This window comes from Artemia sp. Qi Xiang Cuo, chromosome 5, assembly GCF_049724085.1.
Source record: "Artemia sp. Qi Xiang Cuo chromosome 5, ASM4972408v1, whole genome shotgun sequence".
Lineage (NCBI taxonomy): Eukaryota > Metazoa > Arthropoda > Branchiopoda > Anostraca > Artemiidae > Artemia > Artemia sp. Qi Xiang Cuo.
In genome coordinates, this window is record NC_142798.1 from 81819276 (window position 1) to 81832343 (window position 13068).

Below are 13068 nucleotides of genomic sequence, written 5' to 3' on the forward strand. Positions count from 1 at the left end.
TGCTGAAACAGCGTCAGATAGAAATGCGCTGTGGAAACAATTTATGCGATGTTTGAATTTCTACTTCAAAAATTCTTAATTTTCTCATAATTTTTGACGGGTTAAAATATAATTCAGTTGATATTTAGTGAAGCATTGGAATTATCGGATATACGGAAAAAAAGCGGTACATGTTATTTGAGACTCACTTTGTAGCGATTAAGGTTCAAATTTATGCCTGTCAGGTTAGTATCCAACCATTGCGATGGGTTATTTTGATAAACGGATTAAATATACACACAAAAGCTAGGTGAAAAACACATCTCAGTTTAAGAATGATTGTTCGATTTTCAAGTGTGAAATAATAGTTATTTGTTTAAAGAAATAATCGGATTTTTTGCATTAGAAAACATCTTGGTTAAAACAGAAATTACAGGTAAAGTTTTATAAATCTATGATAAGCAATTTGCTACTTCGGTGTGTTATAACCACTCTTTTATATATTGCTAATTTGTTTAATGAAAGAAAATGAAATAGGATTATTATTATAGAATAGTTTAGAAAAAAATTTAAGTTTTACTCATCAAAAGTTATGCAGTTGAGAAAAATTTGTCTTATTTTTGAAAAAAAATACGGAAAAGAAAAAAAATATATACATTTACAAGTTCTGGCTGCACTTGTACATCAGGAGTCCCTGGCAAGGCGTGAAGAGGAGTGTTCCCTCCATCTTGATCAGATGAGGCTGACTCGAATTTCTTGTCAGGTTGCATAGAGACCCCTGCCCGGTCCAACGAACGTGCATTGGAATTAGCAAATCTGATTACTGTTGGTCTTGCAGCTTGCATTGATGCGATATCATCCCGTCTTGGTCTCTTTTCAGAGGGAGGGCATGAATCCATCTCAACATCCTTAAAAAAAGAAGAAAAATTTAGTAATAAGCCCTCTTTTACAGATAAATTGCCGTCTAAAGTTTATTCTGGTGTTTGTAGCACTTTAGAAATATTTAAAAAGCTTTTAAAATAAAATTTTTGAAAATTTTGAGTTTCGAGGGAAGGGAAGAAGGGAAAGGTGATTTCAAAAACATCTCCCCATAATATAATTTGACCTATAAAGTCAATTCTGATGTTTGTAATGCTCTATGTCATAAAGTTTTACAAATATTTAAAAAAGCTTCTGAAGTAGAATTTTGGAAAATTTTGAGTTTGGAGGGAAGGGGGATTTTAAAACCCTCTTCCCGTGATATAATTTGACCTATAAAGTCAATTCTGATGTGTGTAGTGCTATAACTATTAGTGCTTTAGAAATATTTAAAAATCTTTTTAAAATAAAATTTTTTGAAAATTTTGAGTTTGGAGGGAAGGGGATTTTAAAACCCTTTTTCCGTGATATAATTTGACCTATAAAGTCAATTCTTAAACTTGTAGCGCTCAATCTATTAGTGCTTTATAAATATTTAAAAAGCTTTTTAAAATAAATTTTTTTGAAAATTTTGAGTTTGAAGGGAAGGAGGATTATAAAACCCTCTTCCCGTGATATAATTTGACCTATAAAGTCGATTCTGAAACTCGTAGCGCTCATACTATTAGTGCTTTAGAATGCCTGCTACTTTTTATAAATCAATTTTTTTCTGCTCAAACGTTTCTTCGCGTAAATACAAAACGGGGGGGGGGGCATTTGGCCTTCAATTCCATAGTAAAAAACACGAAAAGTTTACAATTATATATTTTTTTTTATATATTCAAAGTTTTTTTTAAAAACTTATATACCTAAATTACGAATATCATGGCACTAAACCGTCAAAATTTGAAATAAAAAAAAATGACAAAATTTAATTAGCTAGCTCAATTCTTACTTATTCAAAATATTAACAGAGGGCATTGGATCTTCAATTCCATAGTATCTAAATTCTATTTTAATTTTTCATATACAATGGACCAAAATCAAAGTGAACACGAGTCCCTTTTTTTTGAATATTTACTAAAATTGAAATAAATGGAATGTTTTTTTTTTCATATACAATGAACCAAAATCAATGTGAACATGCCTCTCTCTTTTTTTGAATATTTACTAAAATTGAAATACATGGACTGTTTAATATTTAAAAGAAGGAAGCTTTTTTTAACCACACAGTGTAAGGAAGGAATTTCTTCCTTAACTTAATGGCGAGACAATTTCTTTTTATTATAATAACGAGAAAATTTTACTCACCAGAAGCTGCTTAGAATATTCCATATCTATGTAAATGATCGCAAAAATACTGATACTGATAGGTTGAATGAACTATTCAAACTGTTGAAAATCCTAATTTGAAACCTGAATATATACAAAAAAATAATTGAATATATTGGCAGCTAAAAAAAGACACACCGGTTTTTCTGACACGGATTTAGCCTAAAAAAAACTTGTATATCATGAAATAGAAATCCGGTAAATTGTGTCAGAAAAAAACTAGAATAACGTTGAAATTGCTATACAGGCAAGCAAATAGCATGGTCCTATGGCAGTACGCAAATAATATAGAGATTCCTAGGGCAGTACGCAAATCCAGAAGGTCATAAGAGGGAGCTCTGAATCTCTTTGAAAAGGTGAAGAGCTTCTATAGAATAACATTGAAATTGCTATGGCAGTACGCAAATAACATAGAAATTGCTAGGGCAGTACGCAAATAGCATGGTCCTATGGCTGTACGCAAATAACATAGAGATTGCTAGGGCAGTACGCAAATAGCATAGTCCTATGGCAGTACGCAAATAACATAGAAATTGCTAGGGCAGTAAGCAAAATAGTACCTTGGTTACTACTTGTACGAGATTTTGAATTCGGACTCCCTGCAAACAATTTGGCAAGAGTACGAGGGCCAAGTTTATCATTTGCTACCCCAACAAATACTTAGTTATATATAGAAGCTAATTCGACTCTTTGAGTTATACCCTTTGAGGCGTAAACCTCAATCGACATCGCTTGAGTCCACATGCCACAAAATTAATTCAGATTAAATATACGGGATTAATTCAGCCGGGATTGAAGAATCAGACATGATTTAATAATTTGTTATTTTCAGTTATATTTTAATTTTTAAAGGTGATTTTTAAAGCCTAGATGCATCGATTAAACAATCATCAAAAACAAGAAATAGACACTCTAAAACCACTGGTGGCTTTAGACTTGTGGCGTCAACAATCAGTAATGGAACTACAAATGAGCTTGAGTCATAATAGAAACTATGTTGATACTGAAAATAAAACTTAAAATTTACTTACGAAGTATCTGAAAGGTCAAACTAGAAATCAGACAAAGTATGCTGATTTGATATCGAAAATTTTACACCTACTAGCATTATCTCATATGCAGAACTTTTGTTGACCCTTTATCTCTTGTTTGCCTCTTATCTATGGCTGTACTATCAACATTTTTCTGACAAGAAAGATAACAAAGTATTGTTTTCTTGGTTAACTGAAGAAACTTTTTTCAAGATTTTCATTATGTTGTACCAGAAATTTTTTGATCTGATATATAAGTGAGACGGGAAGATAGTCATACAGAAATTCATATATGAAGCATATCGATCTGTTATTACCTTGGCTTGCCTTTTGGCCCAACAATTAAAGCTACGCGGGAGTTGGTGTTATCTTCTGTACTAGGAAAACTTATGGCCTGCTAGTCAGGGTGAAAGATCGTTTTGATAAACAAACACTTGCTATAATTTATAATTCAATTTTTGCACCTCATGTATTTTTCATTTTTCCATTTTTGAAGTAATTAAGTAAAAGTACTAAAAAGCGTATCCGCGTGTACTTCTTCCGGTTTTGTAAATATTTTCTTGGAATTCCACTGTGGTTCAAAAATAGGTATATTATGCGACAATTCGGAATATTTGATATTAATGTTAAAATGGATCAACAATACGACCGATTTCTTAGACGATCTAGAGAAAATAGAATAGATTTTCTCCTTAATTGTCTCGTTTAATGGAAAATAGTTTTGTCGCCATTGCTTTAATAAAACAGCTATTTATGCGTTATGTATTATGATTGTTTATGCGTTATGTTTTATGAGTGTTTTTGGTGTTATGCACTAATGAGTTATCTCGAGCTATTTATTATATATTCATGAGTTATTGAGTATTATGAGCTACTTGTTATTATCCTTTTCACTAGAAATATAATTTTGTATTTTTCAGTTTTCTTTTCATTTATTTCCTATACTCCTCTGTGTACATCTTGTATGTATAGAGGGCATAAATAAATTACTATTATATCATGGTTCCTTTGAAACGCGGTCTTTTGCGATAAGCTTACAGGTGTAACTGGTATGACTGCGACTACTTGTGCCCTTGACCTCTTTCGACTGCGACTATTTAAAACGTCGGTAAAGGAAATTTCCTTTTGAGAACAGCTTAGCATATGGTTTAAAGCATTTGAATGACTAATATGTTTACTCTGAAGAAACAGTGTAACAGCGACATTTCCTCCTAAAAATGTAATTATTTAGAAGGATTAATCTTTCAAGATGAAGGAAATTTTGCTCAAGCTGAAAAAGCGGCATTTTAAAAGTAAAAAATGTCTATTTATACGTTACTTTTCATGACTTTGCTTATTTATACGGAAGCTCGTTTTAGCTGCAATGAAATAAAAAAAATAATTTTTTTTTTTTTTCAAGCGAAATTAAGATCGACATTAAAACTTACGAACAGAAATCAATCCGTATATGAGGGAGCTTCCCTCTAATCTACCTCCCGTTTCTTACGCGATAATTGGACTGCATGTGCAAATTCTTCAAGAACGATGGATCAAACGCAAGCACTGTTGAGTTTGAATAACAAGTATTTTTAAAGTGCGCTGTAAATTTAGCCTAATGAGCGTATTAATAAACCTTCTTTGGGACTACTAAATACTATCTTATGAAACACTTATTATTATTTTTTTCAAAGATATTTACAGTCAAATCGCCCCAATCTGTCATGCAATCCCAAGGATGGGCCTTGAAAACAAGAATAAATACATAAAGAAATTGAATTGTCTACTGAGAGTCTTCTAAAAATACACCAAATGACGTTGTCCATTCTAAATCGTGTAGAAAACACATAAAAATGATGTGTTATGCTTTGAATAGATTGGGATCAAGGAGGAGCGTGCACGGCTGTGTTTGCCTCGGTGCTGTAATTAGTAGACAAAATGACTAGATGAGGTCTCAATGACTTTTAGAACTGGTTGGCCTTGACTGGCAAGTGTACTTACAGCCAGATCCTTATCCACAATTTATAATACATACTTTAGACAGAAAAAAATACATAATGTAAGGGCATTGGTGCCTGCTTCCCTCGTGCTTTTAGAAAATATGTAAATGTTCAAAAGGGTATTTATTGTCTGGGTATTTTTGAAGTCATTCATATGAATGTTTTTTTATTAAGGTCTTAAAGGAATTTCTGCAAAGTCTTGACCTACTTAGATCGTTTTTTTTTCACTCCGAAATAGTAGTAGTATGCCAGTTTTCATTAAATATTATATTGGACAAAAAAGAGATACATATACAATTGTTGTTTGATTAATAAAATGGAGTTATTTTGAAATAAAATTTTTCCATTTTGGTTCTTCCAAATTTTTTTCAGCTACGAGAAAACCCCTTGTGCTTAGGCTATTCTACTACTTAAATCTCTACTCTACCCACCATCCTCACTTATAATACCACTTTGGTTAGTGGGGATATTTCTTATATCCTTTAGGACTTTAATAGCCGTCCTAGCTAAGTGGATTGGTGCGCTGGATTTAGTATCCTTGGTCTGAGAGGATGAGGGTTCGAATCCTAGTATACACAATTATTTGGTTTGTGACGGGGGCTGGTGGCCTGACTCTGTAAGCTCAGCCAGAGTCGACCCAGCTTTAAATGGGTACCTGGAGAAATCTGGGGAAGGTAGACCGGACGGGTGTGCCAAAGCACAGGATGGTTGGCCCCCAACCCCCCATTGCACTTCTAGGCTGAAGGTTCAAGAAACGGAGATCAGCACTGCCGGTAGGGACTGTAAAGTCCAATGCCGTATTCTATACCTTTAGGACTTTGGCCGAGGGTCAGTGGTGTGACTCTGCTGGCTCAGTCACCGTGAATCCGGGGAGCTTATAGCTGAATAAATTACCACGTGTGTTCTGAATGTAAGATGCCAGGTGAGGTGGAAAACCCCTGGTCTTGCTGCAAGATCAAGATGTGAGGTCGACTTTCTCGTGATCAACCATCACCTCTGCATCCTCACCTGCTTCTATGTTAAGCGACTCAATCTTCTCTTTCAAACTTAGAAGGCTGACTTATTCTGCTATTTAAGTTGAAAAATAAACAAATTCTTTGTTCAAATACAGTTAAGGCCCTTAAATTTCTTTATGTAAGTGGCAAAGAACTATTCTCTGGTCATGGCACCATATAGTTATTAGGATAAGCTATAAGAATTAGAACTATAAATAAATTCAGTAGTCCTTAACTCAGCAACCCAGAAATACCTCTTCAAACCAAGCTTAATTTTAAACCCTGTATATTTGTGGTAGAAATGGAGAAAAAGAGGTTTCTACATTAATTTGGTTTTCGTTTACGCAGTTCTTAAAAGCATAACTATAGTGTTAGAAATATTATAAGCATTTAAAAAAAAAAATTATATTCTGTTTTTTTTATTTGAGCTCTATTTTATATGTATTTAAACCTTGAGAATGTGAGTTGTAAATTATTTGTTACAAATATGTTCTATTTGAACAAAACTGTCCTAAAGTTGACTTAAAGTGTTGAAAGGTAAGAAGTTTTAGAGAGGTATGGATTATAAACTCAAGTTATTTAGTTTAGGATGAAGCTTGTAACTAAATGAGCATAATACTGATTTATAATACTTGTACTCATAATACCTTAGAGCAAGAAAGTACACTGAGAAAAAGAAAACGAGAGAAAATGGGAAAGTTAAGCGATTTTGAGAGAAAGACATTTAGAGAGAATAGGAAGTTATCCATGACTTGCGAGTACTCTTATGGCTAAGCATGTGCCAGTATTTCAAACCAAGGCCTTCCCCAGGATTTTTTTCGGAGGTGGGGTTTTACTTAATTTTTTTTGGGGGGGGGGTGTTTTTCACAAAAAAAACGTCAAAAAAAACATACAAAATTTGTTTATATCCTTTTTTGTTACGTATTTACGAGTCAGACAAACATTTCGTGGGGGGAGGGGGTCAAAAACCCCTAACCTCCCTCCAGGTACGGTCTTGTTTCAAACATAGAAGTACCTTTATACCCCCCCCCCTCTGGGTACGGTCTTGTTTCAAACATAGAAGTACCTTTAAGTAGGAAAAACTAAATAGGTTTACAACATAATTCGATGATCAAAATTGTTTTATTTTTACTTGAATAACACTGTGGATATCACTTTACTAATGTAACATTATTGATCCCATTACTTATTTCATCTACATTGGCGGTACACTGAGAATTTACTTATGTCTTAGAAGCAAGATTTTAAGTTTCTGGGAAACTTTGATAATAATTTCTAGCACATTGAACTCAATTGTTTATTAGCCAGTCACAGACCCGAAAACACGAGATTCTAAGTTTGGATATATAAGTCTTACATAACATTTATATCCTGTATCATTTAGAACCTGTAAGTTATGTGGACATTCGGTTTTCGTGCATCTAATGTGTCTTCCTGTGCATTTTGATGAATAATGGTAAGGAAGCTCGTCAGTATGTCCACACTGGTCGCAATTGATCTTTGTCGACGAAGGTTTAGGGGGCAGATTGGACTTCTGGATTTTTGGCGGATTTTTTACTTCCATTTTTAGGATGTAACGCAACGATCTTTCTGAAATCGACTTAATTATTTGCATTGAATTACAAAATTTCAAGTTTTCAAGTAGTGTCAGAACTGTAGCATGTGGGAATTGTTCGATGTTAACCATTCCCAAAATTTCTAAGGATGCCATGGATCTTTCTTCCGGATTCCCTGGACATTTCGCCCAGCTACAAAATGCCTCTAAAAAACTTTGCCACTGCTCGACTTTAAAGTCTTTCATTACGCTACAGCAAATTTTGGAAAACTTTTTAAATTCATCGATTGTAAATAAATCAATAAAATATGGTGCTGGTTTCCCCGCAGTAATGATTGGAACAATTTCTTTTAAAGCAGTCATCCTCCACTTTTGACTGTCACAAATAAAAAAAACATTCGCGAGGGCTGCTATATCACCTGTTTCTCTGTAAATATGAATCATCATCTCAGCAGCTTCATCCCGGATGCCTAAAAAATTGTATTTCTCAACAATATATTCAAAATCATCCATGTCCACTTCATTGTCTACCAAAGCAGAAGTTTCACGTGTATAACACTGAATAATAAAGTCCATAGTTGGGAAATGCACATCATCTGTCATAACTGTATTTGTCTTGTTCTCAAGAAAATCATGTTCGAACATGCATCTAAACACATCACTTACTGTTGTTAGTAGACTCTTCTTAGCCCTAACATCTCCACCATTACATTGAATAGTCACTATGGTGTCGTCGCTGCTTGTTAGTTTTCTTAAAAGGGCTGTAAAAGGTGAAGGAAATGCATTCATTTTTGACAGGTTAAGTGACGATTCACGTCGATTCGGTGACGAAATTTTTAGACGTGAGCCAATTCTTTTCTGTAGGAGACAGGGAGTCTAAAAAAGAAAAACAAAGCTCAATTCAGATTATCACGTGTTCATGAAATGAAGGGAGCATTTTCAAAAGTATTTCAGCAAAACTTCTTTTCAATATTTCAGAAAGGATTTGGTCAAAACCAGGTTTAAAATAAGTGTATTTCAAAAAACAGGGACAGATTTAGACCTATTAACGCTTGGGGCCTCCTGGTACCTACCTGGGTAACAAACGAATTATACTACTACTACTACTAACAACTCACCGCAGCACCAAGCCGCCTGAGGCCAACAAAACCAATTATAGATATCAAATTATTGGTTGTGTGTGTGTGTGTGTGTGTGTGTGTGTGTGTGTGTGTGTGTGTGTGTGTGTGTGTGTGTGTGTGTGTGTGTGTGTAGTGTGTGCACACACGCGCGCGCGCGCGCGCACACACACACATACATATATATACATACATATATATACATACATATATATATATACATACATATATATACATACATATATATACATACATATATATGTGTGTGTGTGTGTGTGTGTGTGTGTGTGTGTGTGTGTGTGTGTGTGTGTGTGTGTGTGTGTGTGTGTGTGTGTGTGTGTGTGTGTGTGTATATATATATGTATATATATATATATATATATATATATATATATATATATATATATATATATATATATATATATATATATATATATATATATATATATATATATATATATATATATATATATATAACCATAATTTGATATCTATAATTGGTTTTGTTGCCCCAGAAGAGCGATATGGAAATGCTGCTGGTGAGTTGTTGAGACAGTAGTAGTAGTATAATTGAGCCTGTTACCAATTTTGTCAATTTTATCCTATGTATCCGATAAAGGATGTTGTTAAAGCATTTATTCGTTCTGAAATTTAGATTTTGTCAATTTTATTTGATGTATCTGACAAAGGATGTTGATGGAAAAATTTATTCACACTGAAAACTTAGATTCTGTCAATTTTATCCAATGTATCCGAGAAAAGGATGTTGATATAGAATTTAGTCACTCTGATACTTAGATTCTGTCAATGTTATCCGACATTGTTAAAGGATGTTGTTAAAGCATTTATTCATTCTGAAATTTAGATTTTGTCAATTCTATTTGATGTATCTGACAAAGGATGTTGATAATAAAATTTATTCGCACTGACACTTAGATTCTATCAATTTTATCCTATGTATCCGAGAAAAGGATGTTGATATAGAATTTAGTCACTCTGATACTTAGATTTTGTCAATTTTTTCCGACATATCCGATAAAGGATGTTGTTAAAACATTTATTCGTTCTGAAATTTAGATTTTGTCAATTTTATTTGATGTATCTGACAAAGGATGTTGATAAAAAAAATTTATTCACTCTGACACTTATATTTTATCAATTTTATTCGATGTATCTAGCAAAGGATGTTGATAAAAAAAATTATTCACTCTAACACTTATATTTTATCAATTTTATTCGATGTATCTGGCAAAGGATGTTGATAGAAAAAATTTAGTCACTCTGATACTTAGATTTTGTCAATTTTATTTGATGTATCTGACAAAGGATGTTGATAGAAAAATTTATTCACTCTGACACTTATATTTTATAAATTTTATTCGATGTATCTGGCAAAGGATGTTGATAAAAAAATTTATTCACTCTAACACTTATTTTTTATCAATTTTATTCGATGTATCTGGCAAAGGAAGTTGATAAAAAAAATTTAGTCACTCTGATACTTAGATTTTGTCAATTTTATCCGACATATCCGATAAAGGATGTTGTTAAAGCATTTATTCTTTATGAAATTTAGATTTTGTCTATTTTATATTTATGTATCCTAAAAAGGATGTTAACAAAAAAATTTATTCGCACTGACACTCACATTCTATCAATTTTGTCCTATGTATCCGAGAAGAGGATGTTGATATATAATTTAGTCACTCTGATACTTAGATTTTCTCAATTTCATCCGACATATCCAATAAAGGATGTTGTTAAAGCATTTATTCGTTCTGAAATTTAGATTTTGTCAATTTTATTTGATGTATCTGACAAAGGATGTTGATAGAAAAATTTATTCACTCTGACACTTATATTTTATCAATTTTATTCGATGATTCTGGCAAAGGATGTTGTTAAAAAAATATTCACTCTGATACTTAGATTTTGTCAATTTTATCCGACATATTTGACAAAGGATGTTGATAATGAATTTATTAACTCTGAGGCTTAACGAAAAATGGACTTAAGTTTCACCTATGAGCCAACCAATTGTATTTTCCATAATTTTTTTACACAAAAAAACAAGAGTTTGCGGTCAAAAACCCTTATTAGCTCAGATTTTACAGAAATAGTTTATTTTTTCGATCCTAAATGGACTTAAGTTTCACATTTGAACCATAGAATTGTATTTTCCATAATTTTCTTACAAAAAACTATAGTTTACGGTCAAAAACCCTAATTAGCTCAGATTTTATGGAAATAGTTTTATTTTTCGATCCATAAATAGACTTAAGTTTCACATTTGAACCAGAGAATTGTATTTTCCATAATGTTCTTACAAAAAACTATAGTTTACGGGCAAAAACCCTTAATAGCTCAGATTTTACAGAAATAGTTTTTTTTTTTATCCAAAAATGGACTTAAGTTTCACATTTGAACCAGAGAATCGTATTTTCCATAATTTTCTTACAAAAAACTAGAGTTTACGGTCAAAATCCCTTATTAGCTCAGATTTTACGGAAATAGTTTATTTTTTCGATCCAAAAAGGGAGTTAAGTTTCACATTTGAACCAGAGAATTGTATTTTCCATAATTTTCTTACAAAAAACTAGAGTTTACGGTCAAAAACCCTTATCAACTCAGGTTTTACAGAAATAGTTTATTTTTCGATCCAAAAACGGACTTAAGTTTCACATTTGAAAGCTACGATCGCAATGAATGATACTTGTTATCAGAAAAAATGTTATTTGCCAAAAAAAAGAAAAAAATGGGGGGAGGGGGCCAAAAAGTTGAAGGGGGGGTGCCCCTTCGAGTTTGGAGATAGGGGACCTTTGGGGGGTTGAGGTCTCTGGTGGTTAGGATCGTTGGTGCTTATGATCCTTGATGGTTCGTACTCACATGCACCTTACTACTTGATTTGCAAGGATTTCTAAGGTTTGTTCTGAATTTCTTTATTAAAATTCGTTTCTTGCCATCTACATCTCTCTTAGTATCAACTTTTTAGTATACTATAACGTTAGACCCTATTTTAAAGTGACAACACTGTTCAAATACTACTTGTGTATTATACAGAACATATCTGAGAGGTAAAGCTATCCGTTATTAAAATTCTTTTCTTGCCATCTACATCTCTCTTAGTATCAACTTTTTAGTATAGTATAACGTTAAACTCTATTTTAAATTGACAACACTGTTCAAACACCACTTGTGTATTATACAGAACACATCGGAGAGGTAAAGCTATCCGTTATTAAAATTCTTTTCTTGCCATCTACATCTCTCTTAGTATCAAGTTTTTAGTATAGTATGACGTTAAACACTATTTTAAACTGACAACACTGTTCAGACGCCATTGGGGTTACCTTAACTGCTAATCACTTTAACCCTTTTTCTCCATCTTAATACGATCCAATTCGCAAATGTTATCTAGCTCTGTTTTTTTCCTTATTTTTCAAATAAGATCATTCGTACAGTCCAATTCGCAAATCCCTTATCCCTTTTTGCAAATGTCAATCAAACAATTCTGATTGTAGCATCCAATTTTTTAATAACAAACTACTCTCGAGTTAAGGCAATCTTCGAAAAATCAGAAAAACCAGCCGCTTTTTAAAATGTCTACGTGTAACCACACTGCCTCAGGCGTACTTTTTTTTAAGTGTCCACGTGAAGCTACGCTGCACATTCTTGCGCAATTCATATCAATAACAAAAAACCAGTCTAATTCTATTATACAACCTTGACTATAGTTTCAAAAAATGCTTGGCCACTTTGTAGTTAAAGGATTGGTCGCTTTTTACAATGTACACGTGTAACTGTACTGCATATTCATACCTCAGGCTTGTGTAATTCCATGTGTAATTCGCATCTATTACTACGATACTACTTACAGTTTCAGTTACCATTGAGCCGGGTCACTCCTTACTTACAGTTCGTTACCACGAACAGTTTGAACCTGAAGGCTTCATTTATCTAACTCAACTAGAATGTTACCTTACCTACATTCATATGGACGAAATTAGTGCTTAAAAGTTTCAAGTGTTTACAGTTTTCATCAAATTTGTATGATGTTTTTGATGAATCTTTTTCTATATTAGAACAGATTGAAAAAAGAGACAACAAGTAGATAGATAGGGCCAAAGGCGGATCTAGAACAGAATTGTTAGGGGGCGGGGGGCCAAGGACGCCAATAATTGACCA

General features: G+C 33.0%; 2 protein-coding genes across 3 annotated transcripts in view; both read right to left on the reverse strand.

Moving 5' to 3' along the window:
- Positions 1-3304, reverse strand: part of LOC148952621 (uncharacterized) — a 29468-nt gene extending 26164 nt beyond the window's left edge. The window contains exon 1 of one of the 2 annotated variants that reach the window (XM_089089043.1): positions 3240-3304. The gene's annotated coding sequence lies outside the window, so the exon portion shown is untranslated. The remainder of the gene's footprint in view (positions 1-3239) is intronic. The other variant, XM_089089042.1, reaches the window with a different exon arrangement.
- Positions 3305-7387: 4083 nt separating this feature from the next.
- LOC148952622 (uncharacterized) lies at positions 7388-8573 on the reverse strand. Its single transcript, XM_089089044.1, has one exon. The coding sequence runs from the start codon at positions 8552-8554 to the stop codon at positions 7511-7513; it is 1044 nt and encodes a 347-aa protein (XP_088945170.1). The 5' UTR covers positions 8555-8573; the 3' UTR covers positions 7388-7510.
- Positions 8574-13068: the final 4495 nt, after the last annotated feature.